General features: G+C 37.9%; 2 protein-coding genes across 6 annotated transcripts; one reads left to right on the forward strand and one right to left on the reverse strand.

The window, feature by feature from the left end:
- Positions 1 to 2796: 2796 nt before the first annotated feature.
- On the reverse strand, positions 2797 to 9295 carry LOC115728262 (protein SPT2 homolog). The gene is given in 10 exon segments (XM_030658603.2): positions 2797 to 3068; positions 3752 to 3847; positions 6592 to 6624; positions 6626 to 6705; positions 6837 to 7276; positions 7364 to 7487; positions 7573 to 7650; positions 8166 to 8283; positions 8591 to 8799; positions 8958 to 9295. Coding segments are annotated over 10 exon segments (1308 nt in total). The 5' UTR covers positions 8979 to 9295; the 3' UTR covers positions 2797 to 2959.
- Positions 9296 to 16453: 7158 nt separating this feature from the next.
- On the forward strand, positions 16454 to 20159 carry LOC115728264. Of its 5 annotated transcripts, none has more exons than XR_004013805.2 (3): positions 16454 to 17105; positions 18362 to 18499; positions 19789 to 20159. XR_004013805.2 is itself a non-coding variant. In XM_030658609.2 (2 exons), exons 1-2 carry the CDS (start codon positions 16576 to 16578, stop codon positions 18381 to 18383), a joined length of 552 nt encoding a protein of 183 aa, XP_030514469.2. In that variant the 5' UTR covers positions 16454 to 16575; the 3' UTR covers positions 18384 to 20159. The 5 variants fall into 5 exon arrangements, 3 of the variants coding, with proteins under 3 accessions (XP_030514469.2, XP_048141098.1, XP_030514470.2); XR_004013806.2 differs by having other exon boundaries at positions 18394 to 18499; XM_030658609.2 differs by having other exon boundaries at positions 18362 to 20159.
- The last annotated feature ends 372 nt before the right edge of the window (positions 20160 to 20531 follow it).

Consider the following 20531-nt stretch of genomic DNA (forward strand, 5'->3'; position numbering starts at 1 on the left):
TTTTTTTTCCCTCTGTTGGGTTTTACCATGCCATGCCATGCATGATGGAACAGCGATGTGTCCACGTTTCTATTGGAACATGCATGGATGACTATGATGTCTTATGCGAGACCCCTTAAGAAACTCAGCTAGACTTAGGGGATCCAGAGAGGATTTTTAGCTTTTTCAGAATTTTATTTTTTCTGCTCTCAAATTTTTTTTTTTTTTGGCCTTTTTCTCTGCAATTTCGAGGCCCTTCTCCTCCATCTTAATGGGATGAGTGCGAAAGGCACTGTGGCTCTCGAGCCTCGTGCACACAGGCCTCTTTCTTCTTCTTGGCTTTCTTCTATGTATTGAATGTCCCCTTGCATGCGATAAGATTCATCAATATAATCCATTCATATTCATGAGCTGAACCCTCTTCATTTATTATTTCACAAATGCTTTGAGAGCATTCTTTGATGTTTTTCAACTTCAAAAAATGTGCATTGTGAAATATGTGATTTTCTTGATTAATTGCTTGAAACAGTGTACTCGTCCCCCATCAACTTGTATACATACAATGTTATTGTCCTATTTATGAGAACTACGCTTTTACTGTGGTGAATTTAAACGTTATATCATATAACTAATTTACCACATATTAGTTCTCGTCAAATTAGGTTAATATCACCAAAAATTATGAATCGATATGCATGTGATAAGTACAGGGTAAAAACTTTCAAACTGGTCAATTATGTGTGTTATTTAATTCAGCACTTTGATAATAAAAATTAATAAAAATTAAAGGAGGATGAATTTGTGAATTTAAGTATCTCAATTCAGGCCAAAAAAGACTTGCAGTCTGCCTCGCTTCTCTCTCTCTCTTCTCTATATCTTTTGGTGCAGGGCAAAATTTAAAGAACTATTCCACGCATGGACAGCCATTGCTTTCTGCTTTTGTCGATTGATCACATCAACATCTCCATCTCTCTCTCTCTCTCTCTCTCTCTCTCTCTCTCAAATATTGAAAACTATATCCAGTGGAAAACGCAGGGAAAAGAGACCACTTTTTCACGAACCCTTTTCTAGAATGAGATAATTAACTCGGTTCTTTTTGACCCAAAAAAAAAAAAAGCCTCGGTTCTTGGTGTTTTTGCAGAAACAAAGGGTGTGTAAATGTAGCAGTAATGACTAATGAAAGCTTCTTATTAATTAACCTGAAAAATCGTTTCTTTCTTCTTCTTCCTTTGTTGTTTGATTTTTCTTCGTGTGGTTGGAACGTAAGAGATCTTTGGTTTTTGCAGGTCATAAGATTGAGTAGTGGGTGACTTCAGAGTATAGGGTAGACCCATCATGGGTCTGAGTCTATGCGTCTGTTTCTAGTTTTGGGGGGGTTTTTAAAGATGAAGGATGTTGTTTGACTGGGGTTTTTGCATGGGGGCATCTTATTCTTGCATAGGAAATTGAGGGTTTCTAGGGTTTGAAGGAGTTTTTGCCATTCTTTTTTTTTTTTTTTTCAATAACGTCCCCAATTCATGGGGATTTCTTTTTTCCTTTTTCTTTTTTTTTTGCAGAGAGGCAATGATGATGAAGATGGGATTTGGTCATTTTAGGTGAGTTATGTTTCTTGTGATCATCAGAGTTGGGGTTTAGGGTTTTGCAGGGGTGGCTTTTGGGAAAACTTTGAGCGATGACTTCTTGAAGTTTGGTGTTGGACCCTCTGTTTAGGTCATGGGACTTTGTATAGCAGTTGGACTGCGGAGGAAGTTTAATGGCAGACCCATAGAGAGTGATCTGAACATCTTGTGATTTTCAGTAGTGGACTCGACCATTTTCACATTTACCATCATGTAATAGCCCAATTAATCAAATTGAGTGGGAAAATCCATCTAATAGCCCAAGTTTTTGGATGCCACTATAACATTATGCTGATATGATTTACCCTACCATGCTAAAGTTTCAGACTGCTATTTTGTAGTTGCAAAGCCAGAGCTCTTCTTAAGCTGAACAAGGCAGAGAGACGTACTTGTGGCCTTTTGGAAGAGTTACTCTATTCGCAAACTGGAAAGCATGGTTCGATTCTTTGATTCTTCAATTCGAACCATTTGATGACAATCCGACCAGAACTTCTTGAATTATCCCCATCTGGAGGACGAATTCGGAATAGCTCCCCTATTTGTTCTTATGTTACTTGATTTGAAAGAAATAGGCTTTTTCATTCGTACGAAACCCAATCGGGTTCAGATATTGCAACTGCTAACTACGGAGAATTGGGGTTGATTAGAGAAAGGGGCGCTCTTTAAACGGTGTACCTTTGAAAGGCCCCATCTCTGATACACGTGATCTCAAGATGGGACTAGGTATTGACCACGTTGGAGCGCTCGCAAATTGCAAAGAAAACGCGATCGACCATGAAGTTTGGAGGAGGTGATCAACTCATTTGAGTGGAAGTCATGCGCCATTACTTCTTAAAGTTTTGGTCGGCCCTCTCATTTTTGCTTCCTCTCAGCTTCCCTTCTGCAGTTTTTGTCATCTCGAAATGGTCTTCTTCGTCTCCATTCATCTTATAGATACATCACACCGATGAAACTAATTCATCGCTTTTTGGCTCGACTTCTATATTGTTGCATACCTAAACACGTTAGCAAGAAATAGGTACGGCGTGTCCGAATGATCGGGCTGTTTCGATGTTTCTAATGAATCACACTCGCAGTGTACTGTGGCTCTCATAACACAAAAATCTGAATTGGTACTTTTCGGAAACTATTTGACAGGGTAGATTAGGAAATGCTTGTGAACGACATATCCAGTGGACTCGCCAGAACAAAAACACCCTTGCCAAAAAGGAGAATGCTCAACATGAGAAAAAGGCTTCACAGGAAATTATCATTCCTAGGGGAAATAATCAGGATCGTTATTAATGTTATTCTTTGAAAACATAATCATGTCTGACAAAGAATAATGTACAATCTACGACAGGCGAAATACCGGGGCTATGTCAGTGGCTCAGCTTACGCTTCTTCGCCATTTTCCTCATCTCTTCCCGTCGCTCCTCCTCCTCGATTAGGCGTTGTTGCTCCTCATCTTCCTTCCTAGCTATTTTAGCACTGTACCCCCAGCAGGCAAAACAAGTCCGAATTATGGTCAGCACTCACTAGTTCGATATTCAAAGCCCAAACACACTGCACATGGAATCTAGAAAAACCAACACAATCAATTTGACTCCTTGGAGATGTTTCATGTGAATTATAACTGGCACTATATTCAAATTCAAACTGCAAGTGGGGCTTATTTTAGGAAGACCATCAATATGACTATTTTGAGCTGCGATTTTTTCAAAGGGCGAGAGACTTCAACATCTTTTCAAAACCAAACCTTATCCGTGCAAGCACTAAACATGTAAACTACATGACAGCTCATATCTCACACATGAATGTTAAGGTGCACCTTTCCCTACATTCCACAACCGGTTTCATGCTTTATCCTATTTGCAGTAGCAAAGATAATGCAAATGACATGATTTATGAGGCTGCTCCACAACATTAAGAAATGGATTTGGTGGCAGAACCAAGTTATAAAGACGCCATAAGATCCCAAGGAAATCACTCATAACGTGCCAGTGTGGTGGCAGCAGCTGTGACCACAGTAGGCTCTCTGGTTTAAGAATGAAATAATGCAGAGTGCCACGAACACTCAAAAAGCAGGAGATAAAAGAAATAATTAACAAAAATAGCAAGCATGACAATCATCGTTCAACCACCATGGTAACTAAATGGTGCATGAAACAAACCTTCTCTTCTCCTCCTTCATAATTTCATCGAAATTTGCTTCCATGTCGCTGTCGCTGTTGTCGTCATCCCGACCAGCAAAACTCCCAGGATTATATCTGCAAGACAATTATGATTGAATATTAATCTAAAAGCACGTGCATCAAGCATCAAACCAACTTGTCACCAAGTATAAATAAAAGATCAACTATACACATGAAGTATCATAGCCATTTCAAATTTTCCCTCAATATACATCAGATAAACTTACAAAAAAACTTGTGCTAAGAGAAGACACCATGGACCATGTCAGGACTATAAATCTAATAGGTGAAGAAATCTACGAAAGCATTCACATCAAATCCAGTCCACCCACTAGTTCTAAACAAGTCGGGAATGGAACACACATGGGGTGGGTGATTTGCGAACAGCACAAACTCACACCATACAACTGAACATGAATAGCTTGCTGCTGATGGTGATGTGTCCACCATGGTCCGGACCACAACAATTCCACAACAAATAGCCTGGAGGGAACCAAACAAAAGGAGCGGCTGTAGCATGTGGTCAGACAAGCTTTTTGGCGCAATTGAGACATGGCATAAGTCCTGACTTCACCCACATATAATTTGACAATACAAGCTTAATACCTTTTTGCTTATCCTCACTAAGATCAGCTGGCAACTAGATACTTCCCCCCCCCCCCCAAAAAAAAAAACACAAATAAATAAATAATAAATAAACCATCGACCCATGCACGGGCACATTCACAAACCTAAGAGTGGTTTCTGTTTTAAGCATCTTAAATTTGTCTTTCCATTGCTAAACTGGAAAATAACATTTCCAGTCCAATCACCTCCTCAAAGTGGCTATCAATCCATGCATAAAAGCATCTACAGAACATCAAGCCCACTAGATCCAGGATAGCATATTATCAAAACTCATGCTATGTGAAGGAGAATTGGCAGAATATCTATCCCGATTAAAGCAGGAAGTATGCCAGATTAGGCATCTGCTCTTCTATTTTGCGAGTACTTGGAAGAGAAATATTTTCTACCATCTTGCTTAAATACAGTAGATTTGTCATCAAATATCTGCAGTTTTGCTTGAACATAACCATTAGTCTCAACTTGCAGCTCGTATTTTCCTAATAAATACAATGGGAAATGCTAGATTTGTGTGAAAAGAGGCAGGCAGCCCAGAAAAATGGAGATCATCTAGGAGCAGGAAACAAGGCAGAAAAAAGCCTGTCCCTGAAGATATGGGGATGGATCCTCGAGAACATATGTGGCAGCAAATTGATGGACCATAAGCAATTGTTCTATATCTAGAAAAATTGACCAATTACGCTACCATGACATAAAATCCTCCTTTGCAACTTATTTTAATTAGATAATATAATGAATGGAAGGAACTATAGGACAAGGAAGAAATAACTGGAACATATCAAGAATTGCGTATCCAGTTATTTTGATTACCATGTCATACAAGCTGTATTAGTGCACATCCTTATACTCTAAGGAAGAATCTGTCATTTGCTGATCAATATTGGCCCATATCATTGGATTCTGAAAAGGTCTTGGGAGAGACCAATTTCGTTGGTTCATGAATAAGCAGTTAAAAGCAGGGCCACTTATGCCATCATGACAATTGTTTTTATTGCAGAGCATGGTCAAAATAATTAAAATATACACAACAACAACCACTCCTTTTCCAACAAAGTGAAGTCTGCTTAAAGAAAACCATTTCACAGTGTTACCGTATTCTACCACATCTTCCAAGTCTAAGAACTCAACATCTTTCATTCTGCTTTATTTGTATTTTTTTTTCAACATAATAAAGTAGTATAAGAACCCACGGGCTGACCACATACAAGTTGAGTAATTGAACAGGCATCAATGGCTGCCATATCCTCTAAAATGCTTAAGACTAGTATTTTTGAGTTGAAGAGTGGCACTCTTCCTATGAAAGCTATCTAAAGAATCCTCCCATTACCGGAAGCATTCTGCTAGCAAACGTGCAACTTCAGTAACCTACGAACAAAATTTCGTAATACCATTTTCAACCACAGCTGGTCTTACCACATCTAAACAAATACACCATCATCGCCAACAAATGGTTTGGAGTAACTAAGCTGTGGCAGGTGAGCATAAGCAGTTGGGTAAAAATAATTACAATAATTACTATGGATGCTTGATCAAAATGCTGACCCCAGTCCATGGAGCCACCATTCAACTTCGCCATTGTGACGAACATTACAAGACGAATACCAGAAATAATTTCCTTCTTATGACATTCACTACTTAAAATGCCATGATCAAGATTAAAGATTCAGAAAATTTCTATTTCACATGATAACAATCATGGCTTAGCTATTATCATTTCATTCTCCTTCATCAAAAGAAATTTTTTATCCATTCTCATTTGGCAAGATAGGGCTTAACAATTGTATGCTTGCAACTGCAGATATTTTGTGTCTACAAAGGTCATAACCGAGCTGGCAAAGGTATGTGCAGCCTAGGGAAGAGATTTCGTTCCATGGGACTAAGCCTTTCCTAATGGGCCACCACAAATATTTAATTTAAGAAACTTTTCCATCAAGTTCCCGAATTAATGCATAAAAAATAGCATCTGCACAGAAGGAATCTTTACTTAATCGACTCAAAGTACTTTGTTGAAGCTAACTCAAAATCATGAGCTAAGACTGAATCAGTTTTGTTTATAACTATGCATCTCATCAACAGAGATCTAGTGAAAGGAGTTATCCTACTACTCCTAAAAGTGCATAGAGAATAGAAACAGAATGATCGAGTGAAACAACCATAGAAGAAGCACAATAAGACAATATACATAAAGCACTTGCCCGAACATCTTCCTGATCATACTACTAATAGCCACTATTATCCTCAGGCTTCTTCTTGGGTTTCTGATCCTGGGATTTAACAGCAGATGAAATCTGCTTTGGAGGCTTGTTCACCTGTTTATAGGAAACAAGATCAGATAATCAACCAACCAAAGTGACTATTACAGATGTCCATCTCTGGTGAGTTTACATGAGTATGAATATATCCAAAAAAAAAAAAATGAGCACACTGAGATGACTTAAACCTGAGGCTTTATTGAAGCAACTGGCTGTTTAGGTGCAATTTTGTACTTATTGGGATTCCCAAAATCCTTTCTCTGTTGCACATTGTGCTTCAAAGCAGGCGACGGGATTTTCGCAGCTAGCGGTTTGGACATCACTGGAGTGGAAATCTTAGCAACTTGTGAAGTCTTCCCCGTGATGGCAAGAGGTTTCTTTTGTTGCAACCCATTTGCCATTGCAGGCCGTCCAGGACCATTTCTGTTGGTACTATGAAGCTGCCTTTTGTCAGCTGCCAACATCGAATTAGATTTGGTAGTAGATGAGAGCTTAGTTGCGCCTGGTCTAGAGTTTGTCTGACCATTCATTGAAGATGGTCTCCTATCATCTTGAACATTATGAGGGATTCTACCATTGCTACCATATGCCTGTTTGCTTGGCAATGGCATTTTAGCTGGCCGTGCCTCTTCAAACCACGAAAGAACCACAAAAGCTTATCAATGAAAGATATAGGCAAAATATGAGAGATTTCATCTAGAACATAGTAACACACCAGAAGTAGGAGCAGAGGTATTTCGTGAAGGGGGTTGCTTCGCAGGAGCAGGAAGTTCAGCATCATCAGAAAACAAAAAAGAATAGTCTCTTGTATCCTTCAGCTTTTGAACCTTATGATTAACCTTAAAAAATCAGCAAAAGAATTTATTAATAAAAAGTGGCAACTAAATTTAAAAGTCCGTATGAGCATCTTTGGAGACAATTTACCACATTGTTTCCTTTAGGTATCTTGTCACGAACTACAGGCCTTGATCCTGTAGATGTTGAGGAAGAACTCTTCTGATTCTGAAATGCATAGGTCTCAGCAAAGAGCTGATAGCATGAAAGGTATGATACGAGTATTTACAACTAAGATATATACCAATTAAGAAATGTGTTGAAATTTCAACACCATGATGCCAGAATAAGTCTGCTGTATTAACCTCGGATCATGAAAAACAGGTGGCCCTTGTGGATGTGAAGAACCCACTTTCCCCATTAAAGATCCTATTATTACCTAGATATTGGCTGTTTGGGTTTATATTTACATGTTTCCTTCTTGTCTTGTCATAATCAGCCAAAGGTTGTATTTTTTTTTTTTTTTGGTCGAAAGCCAAAGGTTGTAGTTTATTCGTTGCTAATTATGCAATTCACAAGTTGCTAGGGTAATTAGGGCCTCATGAATCCCATTGCTGCCAAGACTTACGGGAACAAGGGTGGAGGAACTGATGCCACTTATAACTATCAGGTATGATGAATCTCTATAATGAAGTCTCATGTAATCTCCTCATACAATAAGAACCACAAATTATAGCACGGACCTTGTATTGTGACTGTAGAACTCGAGTAGCCAAATGTTGATTCTCCAAAAGTGACTTGCTTTCTTGAATCACTCTCTGTGCAATGACTGGCTTAGAAGGGCCAAAGAAGGATCCATAACTGTTGGAATGAGTGAACAAACCTTAAGGGATGATTCATAAACTACTTGTGCAGCACATGCATATGAAAAGCATTCCAGCAAACCAATTTCTGATACAAGGGACTTCGGAAAACACTAGACCTAGCCCACTATAATGGAGATTGAAATTTTCAGCCGGGAATGAAGTGACAGAATTAAACACACGATTGAAATTATATTGGCTAAGATGTGACCAGATGATTCAAAACCTAAAAAATTTCATCATAGATAAACGAATTAGAAAAACAGATTCAACTGAATCCTCCAACGAGTTAAGGGCAAACTTACTTGTCATACGGAAGCTTCTTTTTGTCCTGAAAAGCAGAAGGACCTTCCTTCTTCATCTTCTCCTTTCTAAGCCTTTCTTTCCTTCTTTGCCTATACTCGAGGAACTCCAACTCCTCCTTGGAGGGTTTTGGGTCTTCTTCCTCCTCCTCTTCATATTCCTCCTCCTGTTCTCCTCCATCCTCCTCGTAGTCATCATAATCTTCGTATTCCTGCGCCAACCGGTCCCCCATCAACACAGCGAACGTAGGCATTCCCATAACCCGAAAAAAACAAAAAAACAAAAGGAAGAAGAAACTGGATCGAATACGAAAGACAAGAAAATCCAGCACTCCAGAGAGGAGACTGTGAACAGCAGTGTGGAACTCACCTCTCTCTCGTATCCCCTCATCGCTGAGCGAATCCAAGAAAGCTGAAGCGGCGAAACCGATCGAAGTGATTGGCCGAAATACCAGATCAAGAAGGGCTCCAAAATCGGTCGTCGGCCGGCGATTTGCGAATTGGGAACGCACGTCGGGAATCGACGGACGCGGGCTTCTCCGGCGGATCCGAAGAAGAAGAGGAAGAAGAAGAAAGAGGCGACGGTAGCGATCGAATGGAGCTGATGCGAAATCGAAACCCTACACTGTTCGGGGAAACGAAGGAAGAGGATGACGACCACCTCACGCGCCTGGCGTTTATGAAAGACGATGGAGGAGCCGAAAATGCCGAAGGCCGAAATAGTCCGAATCAAGCATAGGTGGAAATGTGGGGCAGTTCTTGCTTAAAATTACGAGCACTGCCACTGAGTTTTCTTGTTCGGCTTGCAGTTTCGGATCGAACTTTGTCGGACCGCGTTATAACGAAGGCAAAGAAGGAAGCCGACTTCTCCATCCGACTGACGTGGCCGGTCCTCAATTTACGCTACTGCCCTTTTATACAAGGATTAATACATCAAAAAACCTTTGATAAATTTATCCAAAATTTTTTTTTTACTATAAAAAAACCTAAACTAATACACTTTTGATAAATTTATTCAAAATTAATGCATCTGTGACAAATTTACTTTTTATTAATTTTCGTTAAATTTTCTCATCAAATTACTAAGTTGGATTACACGTGACAATTATTGAATATATATGTTAGGAGTTTTTACCTTCTATTTGTCACAATTATATCAATTTAGGATTTTTCGTTGTATTAATCTAATTTAATGAAAACTAATGACCGGAAAATTTATCACATGTCTTGGGATAAATTTATCACAAATGTATCGGTTTGGAGTTTTTAGTGGTCGAAAAAATAGTTTATGTTAAATTTATCACATGTGTATCGGTTTGAGATTTTTCGTGATATTAACCCTTTTATATAAATGAATAGATGACAAGAGATGGGCATGGCCACGGATGCGTATAGAGAGAGAGAGAGAGAGAGTTGCCGACAAACCATTACATTGATTGTACGAGTTTCTCGACTTCGGGATAGACGGCGATCGCGATCAAATGGCGCACTTATCTCACCAAGGATGACTGCCGATGACGAGCTTGGCGACCTCCGACAAGCAATAGAAGCTCGAAATGATGTCGGAAATCAAACTCGAGTGCATCCTGAGAATTAATTACTGAAACAAATAGAGGGCGAGGATCGCGAAGCACTCTGCTACTTTGCATGTGATTTCAGCTGTGTTTTTTTTTTTCCCAAAGAAGGCACAAAGCTTATGTTTAAATGAAGGGGAGGAGGACAAGACATAGAGTGATGAGTTCGAAATCGAATCCACCAAAGCCTTTGAGGATCAATCTTAGCATTAAGAATTATCAAGCGCGAAAAAGGGATTGATTTGATGGACGAATCTACTTTTGGCATGAGATTACGTTTAGAACAGAGATGATTAGGTAAAGTTGTATGATTATTCGTATTACGATTGTAAAATCACGTTGCACACTTGTCACACATACGCACAATAGTCGCAACAAGTTGGTGCTCTACATTGTACTATAGGAGTGATCGATTTCTGGGTGGTTTGTTTCCCTATTATCGAGGTTGGAGACCTAAGTAGAGGTGCCTAGAACCGGACCAATCGATCCGGTTCGATTCTCGAACAATCTAGTGAAATCGGTTATATGTGTTTGAAGTACATATTCACATATTTTTCATATTCTGCTGCAGTTAAAGTGGATGTATCTTTTTGCATTACAAAAACATTGTAAATTTAAGACAAGGTTGGATGTCATTTTCCCGATGAAATTATCAAAAAAGTCTTAAATCTATTACAATTGTGTCAATTTAGTCATAAACTCCCCATCTTTTTTTTTTTGTTGATTCAGTTCTAAACATTTTGTAATTGTGTCAATTCAGTCCATCTAACCAATTTTAATCGGCCGATTCTGATGTGAACATCGTCTAGCTACATAATATTTTAATGATTTTTTAAAATATTTTATCTCATTCTTCATTTTTTTTTCTCTTCCGTCTTCTTCTTCCTCTAGCCGGTGGCCAGAGGCGACACCGGCAAGCCGGTGAAGCTCCCGGTGAGCCTCACCGGAGCTGTTTCAAGATACTTTCGATTTAAATTGTGCTCGATAATTGAGGAAAATGAGAACAATATTGAAGGCGCTCTACTATGGAGATCTCAAGACCAAAAAATGCAGGAGATTTAGGGAGACTTGCCCAGCTACTAGAGAATCAAGCACAACTGGAGAAGGAGGAACCACAACCAAACGAAGGCACGATTAGCAAGGCGGCGGCCTAGCGACGGCGAGGCTTGACGTGAGCTTTGCTCGCCCACCGGCGTCGCCTCTAGCTAGAGGAGGAAGAAGAGGGAAGAGAAACAAATGAAAAAAAGTTAAATATTAATATACTATGTCGCGGGAAGGCCGTCGCCGGCCGATGTCCATGTCAACGTGGCTAGCCAAAATTAGCCGAATGGATTGAATTGACACAATTGCAAAATATTTAGGACTGAATCAATAAAAAAAAAGTTTAGAATTGAATTGACACAATTGCAATAGTTTTAAGACTTTTTTGGTAATTTTTCCCAACTTCTACTTACCTACAAAAAAAAATCAAATTGCTTTAAAAGAGGCTTCCAAAATTGTGTGAGCATGACTGCATTTGCTTAGTCCACCATATTCGCATAGTTTCATGTTGGAAAAAAGCCTTGAACCAAGTCACTTTCACTCCACAAATCAGGAATCAAACTGAAAATCACCGATTTCAATTTTATGGAATTAAGCCGGTGCTCTCGAGAATCGGTTGGTTCCATCCAATCCGAAAGGTTCCTAGTTTGGTTGGTTCTTTTTGCTCACCCATAGTACTATGATTGTTCATCGTACATTGCATTACATACTTGACTTTGTTAGGGAGAGATAAGCATGGGATTGGAGAAATTGTCTAATAAGTCTTATCTTATTATACGGATATCAATTCAGTTTTAAACTTTTCAATTTTTTTAATCCAATCTCAAACATTTACCCGAAATTCCAATATAGTTGCCTTTACCAATTTTCACTGGAAATCGCCAAAGCAATGGTGTGCTACATAGGAAGAGTGGCCATGATTAGACCGTCACGTCAACGATTTTCAACAAAAATTGATTGAAATGATTGCATTGGTATTTCGCACAAAGGTTTATAACTAAATTCGCAGAAAAATTAGATGAAATTTCAATTTTACTTTAAAAGCATAAAAAGGTATTTTTGTATAAGTGTACCAAATCACACGGACATCTATTAAAATTCGATGAAAGGAAGGTTTCATGGGTCGTATAGTAAGAAGAGTAGTAGGAGCATGGCGTTGGTGGATATAGGCTTTGACAATTTTACTTAATCCCTCCTTTCCATTTTTATTTCCCTTAAGTACTTTTATTAAATTAATTTATGTACTTAATTCGCATTTATTTCCATTTTTAATCACTTTGTTTTATCCTTTCATTTTTTTTTTGGAGATACATTGAACGTTTCTTTAATGCACTTATTTTACAATTTTCTATGCCGATAGTAAGCTCTAATTTTATCACCACTTTGTTTTTTTACTTTGTCCTGAGTTTTAATTTTACTCTTCAACCCTCGAGAATATCCATGAGATAATTATATATATCACACACACATCCTCGTACACATTTTCATCGCTTCAAATTCGACTTATTTTTGGACAAAAAAAAATCAATTTTGTTTTGGACAAAAAAAAATCAATTTTGTTTAATAATTTAAGTTCTCTCTAGCTTTATTTTTTTCATGCGTAATATGCACGGAAGTAAAAGGAATACCATGAGCGAAAATCAACAACTACGAAATTCAATTTTGTTTAACAATTTAAATTCTCTTTAGCTTTTTTTTTTTTTAAACTGCAATGTCTATTTTCTTAATGCAAGTCTAGTAATATCTTGAATTTGGTCGTCTCCGTTTGTTTTGAGAAAATCAACGACTACGAAAACATTTTTCTAATTCTGGTTGTTCAAATTGCTTATAATATGCATTCACGGAAAAGTATCTATTGTCCATCCCTACAAAGCCCTTCAATTGGAAATGAAAATAATTTTGGTCTACTTATTTTCCTAAGCAACATAAACGGCCAAAAATTTTTTTAAAAAAAAATTATTTTTCGAATTGATTATTTTTCTATAAAATAAATGGAGCGTTGGATGAATTCTTTCTGGATTTGATGTTCACCCGCAAATCGACAGAACATAGATACGCACTTCGGAATTCGACACTTTAATGAAATGACAAACTCCCACTACGCTGTCCAAGTGAAATTTGATGCACACGATGTACGAGAGAAACGAGAGTTAGTTTGACTTCACCGGCTGGGGGAGCCCATTTACCTCTTGTATGTTTCAGGGCGCTGACTGATCCGCCACGTGACACGTGGCATTTTCGGGAGAAAACTTACTGGGTTGGGAATATTTTTATTGGCCCAATATCCAAAAAAACTCAAACTTAAGTATTTGTAACAATTCTACCCAATTTTTTTTTTTTGTCTCATAAAAAATATCTAACTTTTACATTTGTCGTAATTCTACCCCAAACTTTTACTTTTGTTTCAATTCCACCGGCATAGTACAAAAAAAACCTCAACTTTAGTAGATATTCCAATTATATCCAAAACTCTTTTTTAGTCTCATAAAAACTTCCAACGGTTACTTTTGTCCCAATTCTACCATCGTTAGCCTTCCTTCCATAATTACTATTAGTTAATCCTATGTAGCATTTTTCACGTTGTTAATGAATTACACCTCAATAAAGCTAACTTGAAAAAAACTCACGAACTTTTCTTTTGTAGTTTGCTTTCCCTACATATTGCTGGGAGTTATAGAGTCACTCAAAACAACACATTTCGTATTCTTTTCGGCACTCTACAACCCAAAAAAGGCTAGCAATGGAGATATTTGCACCGATGATCTAAAACATCGTCGTCCCCGAAACCTACTATTTGTAAATTTCGAAGATTCAATAGTAAGTTCGGCGCAAAAACTTGAGCCACATAGGATTAACTAACAGTGATATGGATGGAAGGCTGACGGTGATAGAATTTGGATAAAACTAAAAGTTGAGGGTTTTTTATGAGACAAAAAAGTTTTGGATATAATTGGGACATATGATAAAGTTGAGGGGTTTTTTTTTTTTTTTTTGTATTAGACCGGTAGAATTGGGACAAAAGTAAAAGTTGGGGGTTTTTTATAAAACAAAAAAAATTGGATATAATTGTCACAAATGCTAAAGTTTGAGTTTTTTTGGGTATTAGGCCCATTTTTATATGCTCCATTTATTTCAAGAAAAAAATTAATTATTCAAAAAAATATTCTTTTTAAAATTGATCGTTTGTATCGATTTAAATATTAATATTAAATAAGAATATTTCATCGATAAATATTTTATGTCTAAACATATACGTGGACGACGAAAATATTTTCCATTCATTCATTTACGCAAATAATACAAATAATCATTTTTTGAAAAATGTTTTCCAACTTATCCATTTTTCGCGAAACAAACGAAACCTATATGTTCATGATAAATGATGATTAACTCATGTACTGCAGTAGGAAGAACGATATCACGATCTAATCAAATCTTATCCTCCGTTTATTTCACGAAAATAAATGATTTGAAAAATATTCACTTGTATCATAATCCTACATTCCCCATCCCGCTTCCTTTAGTAGGGTTAATACAATGACAAACCCCAAACCGATACACATGCGATAAATTTATCCCGAACTATTTTTTTTACCACAAAAAACCTCAAACTAATACACTTGTGGCAAATTTACTCCAAACTATTTTTTCAACTATCAAAAACTCCAAACTAGTACCCCTGTGATAATTTTGTCCCAAAATTTTTTTTTTACCCACAAAAACCCAAAATGGTACACATGTGATAAATAAACCCTCCGTTAGTTTCTATTAAATTAGGTTAATACTACGAAAAATCCCAAATTAATACACCCGTGACAAACAGAGGGTAAAAACCCAAACTTATATACCCAAGAATTGTCACGTGTCATCTAATTCAAAAATTTGGCTATTAAATTTAATAAAAATTAACAAAGGGTAAATTCATCACAAATATACCAGTTAGGAATAAATTTGTCAAAGGTATACTAGTTTGGAATTTTTGATGGTAAAAAAATATTATTTATGGTAAATTTGTCACACATGTATCGATTTGAAATTTTTTGTGATAAAAAAAATAGTTTGAGGTAAATTTATCATAGGTGTACCAATTTGAGATTTTTTATAGTATTAACCCTCTTTTAATATCAATTGAGCACAATGTCTCTACATTAATTAGGAAAAAATAATTATCCCACTTAGTCTAGCATTTAATCTTCCTACAACAACACATTGACATCGATTTGAATAGCTTGTTAATTTTAACTCGATTTGATGTAATAGTTAATTAGCCCTTGCACATGAGTGGTGTAATTGGCATCGCACGTGCGTGATTGCTATTACGCTCTTTTAATGCAAAATAAGAGAGCACATGACCGCTATTCTACTTCTCTGTTTCTATTCCAAATCTATTTGTGGAACAAGTTTGGAATAGAAACTCATTTGGTCACTAACCTAACCGGCACAAATATTTTGATAGCTAACACATTTTAAATTTTTCTGTGGTCAGAAAAATATATGTACATATATAAAATATTTTAAACTTGAAGTGCCTTTGTAAAAAAAGGGGGAAAAAAAAAACAAGTTACGATTTGAATTAGACGGATTATCATCTCGAAAAAATAAACGAAGTTTTGAGGAAATGGCATTTTATTTGACAGATGGATTTTGCTCGGAATAAAAAAGAAACCCAAAGAAGACCTCCTCCCCTCTCGCCAAGAACAACTGAGCTTGCCTTCACAATTGTCGTACTCACCAGAAAATCTGGAAATTTCACAATAATCGATTGTGAAGTTGATGATATATGGGAAGAATTTGCACTGTACAATGAATAAACGTAAATTATTATTCATAATAGAAATATTTCTATCGACTAAAACAAATAGAGCCGTAAAATCAGGCTTTTCATAAGTAAAAAACGATGCAAATGATTTCTGAATTTTGATCTAATAGACGATATCGTTCATGGGCTGTTAATTTGTTCAATGCGTTCTCTAAATTTTGGTGTGATTCCTAAACTTTTCACTATGTTTATATAATTTAGAGATTACATTGAATATTTACTAATAATTCAAAGATCATGTTACATAAATTAAACATTTATAGACCATGTTGCACGTCGGATCAAAGTTCGGGCACGACTCGTGCTATTATCCATTTCGATGTCCAAAAGCAAAAGGGCAAAAAGAACGGAGAACAAAGCAGAAGAAAAACCAGGCTGTCCCCCCTAAAAAGCCGATTAAAATAAACAAAAGTTGTCGCCCTGAACGAGTTTCGTCTTCGTGCCGAGATCTTCTTTTCGCGCTATAAAAGCAAGCAATGCAATGCTGTTCTGCCTTGACCTCAAAAACAGTGCGAAACTGAGTACGCGAGACTTTCTTGATCGGTTCGATACTCATGACCACCGCCACGACTCCCTCCAACTCCTCCGCGCACCATCTGGACAGCCTCGCTCCTTCTCCTCCTCCTCCCGGAACCCAGTCCCTGAACGGTCCATCGGAATCAGATGCCCGTCCTTTCCCCTGCCGAGACTCCCTCGCGGACCCATCGATGGAGGATCTCCGTTGCGGGGAGAGGGGGAGCAGCAGAGCCTGGGTTGCGGAGCAAGAGCGCGGGATCGAGAGGGAGATCGTCCGGACCATCTGCTCCGGCAATGCCGACTCCCTCAAGCCGAATTCCGGCAAGGCCGTCGCCGTTGGCGAGCACTACATCTGCGTCTCCTTCCACGATGGGGTCGACCCGAGCTACCGGACGTGGGAGTGGCACGGGCATGTCATGGCCCTCGACGGGAACAATGGGTACGTGCCCGAGCACATTTACGGGAATTACCTCGAGAGGGTGGATGCGGCCGGTTTGTACGGCGAGGAAGACGAAGACGGGACAGAGGATTCTGGCATTCCCATTGTCCTTGGGAACGTGAACTTGAGGTTAGTGTAACCGGACCTACCGTTCTCGCAAATAAAAACGACATCTTTATTGACTTGTGCGATTTGTCGTTTTCGTTTGTTCTCCCATGTCCTTTTGTGTTGGAGTGTTTTGAATTTTTTTTTTTCTATTGCGGAATGTATCTCTCTGTTTTGTTTTCCCTTTTAAGCTTATGCCTTTTTTCTGCCATCGGTTTAGTCGCTTGGTCGCTGGTGTGTCGTTCGTTGATTTGTCTGTGTGGATTCTTGGGTTATTTCAGTTGTTGGAATACTCCAAGTCCATGCCCAAGTTTCTGACTTCTGTTCACATACTGTTCTGATATGAAATGTGTGATTTCAATAATATGACCTGCTACCCTGACCGACACTACTGAGGACTTGAGAGCCTTTAAACGTTTCTCAGTCCTGTTTAGAATGCTTCCCGATGGGAGAACTGGAAGGCTATATGGCATAGACATTTCGATAATCTTATGGGGTGTGTGAAAGATGTGATCGTTTACCGAGCTTCCAGAGTAGTATTAAATAGCATTTGTTCGAAAGGAGCTGGCTTTGTGTATAAACTTCAGTTCAGCATGACTACTGATGTGATGTGCACAAAGCTTATTCGTAATGGCGGCTAAGCTTATGGTTGTGTTTTCTAAATACGTGGTGGAATAAGGCTTGATTAGTGAAACAATCCTGTTGTAGTTTTTAGTCTGGCTGGATGATCATAAGTCCGACCCATTGTAAATTTCTACCTGTGTTGTCTTGCATCTGTAACCACTCTCCACTTATACTTTGTTTCGTTGTTATTGTAGATGTGATTGGTCCATTAATCCTAATCAAAGAATTAACTGTGAAAACTCACAGATCTGGTGGATTAAAGTCCTGTAAATTTCAGACTCTTAAAACTTGTAAGGCATGCTTTCATTTCCAACATTACCGAATTCTAATGAATTGGCAGTGCCCTGCTATTAAATTAGTTTATTCTCCTTTATATTGTATAAGAGAGGTGGAAAGTTGAGCTTGGCAAATTTGGTTGTTGTTACTGGACAGAATCTCTCATCTCTCGTCAGAACCATTGCATTTTCTGTGCGCTTGTGCGTGTTGTGTGAGGGTGCATGTTTTTGTAGGGACTGGGGAAAGGTGTTGTTCAGGCATATGCTGTCTGGTCTATATTTGATTGTTGCTTGCAAACTAGAGTCATGAAGAATCACTACCTTCCAGTTTTTACAACTTAGCTATTTTTGTGCGAGACCGTGATAAATATCTGCAATTAGGATCATCCACTTTGGCATTTGATGCGGTACAGTAGACAATGACTCAACCTTATGTTCCGATTGAGCCAATTAAGTGTGAAAAGTATTATGTACTGCGGATGTTTACTCCCTCTTGCTAGTGGGTCCCATACATCAGAGGTATGTAAACGTTTCTCATCAAGTGTTTGTCATTAAAAGTTCAGAATGTTGTGTGCCATTTAAGTACCACTCTTCATGTGTCAAATGCATCTTCTTTTTGCATGCAACTATGCCTGTGGAAGTGTTTGCTAAAGAGGGTTGGCCTTCGGTAGTTTGTGCTTTTAGCACTATGTAGTAGCCATAGATGTATTGTCTCATGGCAACACAAGCTAAAGTGGCTCAGCAATTCTAAAGGTAGAGATTTTTTAAGATTTGTAGCTGGATTTTGGCCTCGTGTGTACTTGATTGGAAAGCAAGAAATCAAGCTGTTTTATCTGGGGATTTTAGAAGTCTTAATCAGACTATAGATTTTATAAAGTTTCCTGTCAAGTGTTTGCATCGATCATGCTGTTGGCGGTGGGGAATCAATGTGAATAGTTGCACTTCATTGCATTCTCTGAATTGTTATAAGGGGTGGCAGCTGGATTTTGCCTACCTGCTTTAATAATTTGTGGAGATGTAACTGCTTCCTTATCACAAAAAGGAAAAGAATAGGAAGAAGGATGTGCAATGGAGTGACAAGATGAAATGGAAGGACCAGCAAAGTGGAAGCACCAGCACAATGCTGGTAATGTGACTAGATCATAATGCAGAACTGATTGATCTAAGCTAAATGAGAAGCAATAACACTGGTCATTAGAAGTGAAATAAATCTAAGCTAATAGGTAAATTGGCAGAATGATTGTGGAGATGTATTAAAAGGTCAAATGGAGAAGAACTGAGCTGGAAGGAGTGGTTAACTGGAAAACTGAGTAGATATTATAGAATGTTTTTCTTGCAAAGGGTCTTTGATCATCAATAGAAAGGATTTAACTAGAAGTGAGGCTAATGCATGTGCAAGTTGGGTTGCAAGCCAAATGAAATGAAATGTGTGTTTGTTTATTAGAGGGCAATGAATATGGTTTTTCCTGTTAATGCATTCCATGTTCAATTTTCATCATTGAGATGCAAGCGCTTAGGGTTTTTGTATTTGTACCCTTCTGTATGCTAGTTGATAAGACAACTTTTGTAAGCTTTTTTTGGTCTATTTATATAGTTTGTGGATGTTTGGACCTATCATTGTTAAAAGGTTGGTGTTCTATTATCCTAATCTTGTATCCGCTTCATTACGTATCAGCATTTCTTTGGCAAATTTTTGTAGCTCCTATTTATGCATCTCTATGCTTCTTCACAATTCTTTTTGTTGTAATAAGACTGGCTTTTTATTTTGGTTGCGCACTTATTTTCCTTTGTTGAATTGAAATTGACAGGTTCAATAGGTTCAACTGACAAGTTTGTTCAGAGTTGTAGAATTAGTCCACAAGTTGTAAGACTATAATACAAGATCGATGACCATTCTTTCCTTTTTGCGAGATTCACGTGATGGAAGTACATTTGGAGTTCTCCGCCAATTTTTCGAATTTCAAAGCACGAGTTTGCAACATAATGGAAAACAATAGAAATACCACATTTGCTGTATGACTGTTTTGATTCTTCATTTCTATTAGGCATTACCAAAAGAAAACCTTTAGCATTCATCCTCTATGTTGTAATTTTCATTTAACTCTGAAACTGCCTGGTAAAGAGCTGCAAACTGTAATTTGTTTGGAGTTATGTTCTCTCTTGTGTGGTTCCTGTTGAACTAACGTTAGTATTTGTGGATTTTTATTCGCTCTTTTACGTTGTTTGTCCACTATCTCAGCTTTGCCAGACATCGCTGTAGAAACATAGATGAATACATGCACATGATCTTATGATGCTTGGTCACATGACCACTGATCCTGTAAACCTTATTGGGAGAAAGACTTGCTTCATGCTTTTGTAACCTTTTCGTAAAGGAACTATGTGACTGGACAATTGTAGGAATGCTATCGTGCATGAGTTGTAAGGCTACTTTGTTTAGCTTTCTTCTCTTTGTCAGGAAAACCAGCTCCATTGGAAGAAGCTGAAATGTGTTTTTGTTCTTGTTCTTTTCTACCAATTGAGCTCCCTGCTCACAAACCTGAAACCATTA

Source organism: Rhodamnia argentea, chromosome 9 (assembly GCF_020921035.1).
Source record: "Rhodamnia argentea isolate NSW1041297 chromosome 9, ASM2092103v1, whole genome shotgun sequence".
NCBI lineage: Eukaryota > Viridiplantae > Streptophyta > Magnoliopsida > Myrtales > Myrtaceae > Rhodamnia > Rhodamnia argentea.

Bases quoted from the DNA above. Each gene is read 5' to 3' on its own strand.
- LOC115728264 (XM_030658609.2), top strand. From the start codon at position 16,576: ATGACCACCGCCACGACTCCCTCCAACTCCTCCGCGCACCATCTGGAC. The intron at 17,106-18,361 runs GTTAGTGTAACC...ATCTGCAATTAG, and splicing joins CTTGGGAACGTGAACTTGAG to GATCATCCACTTTGGCATTT.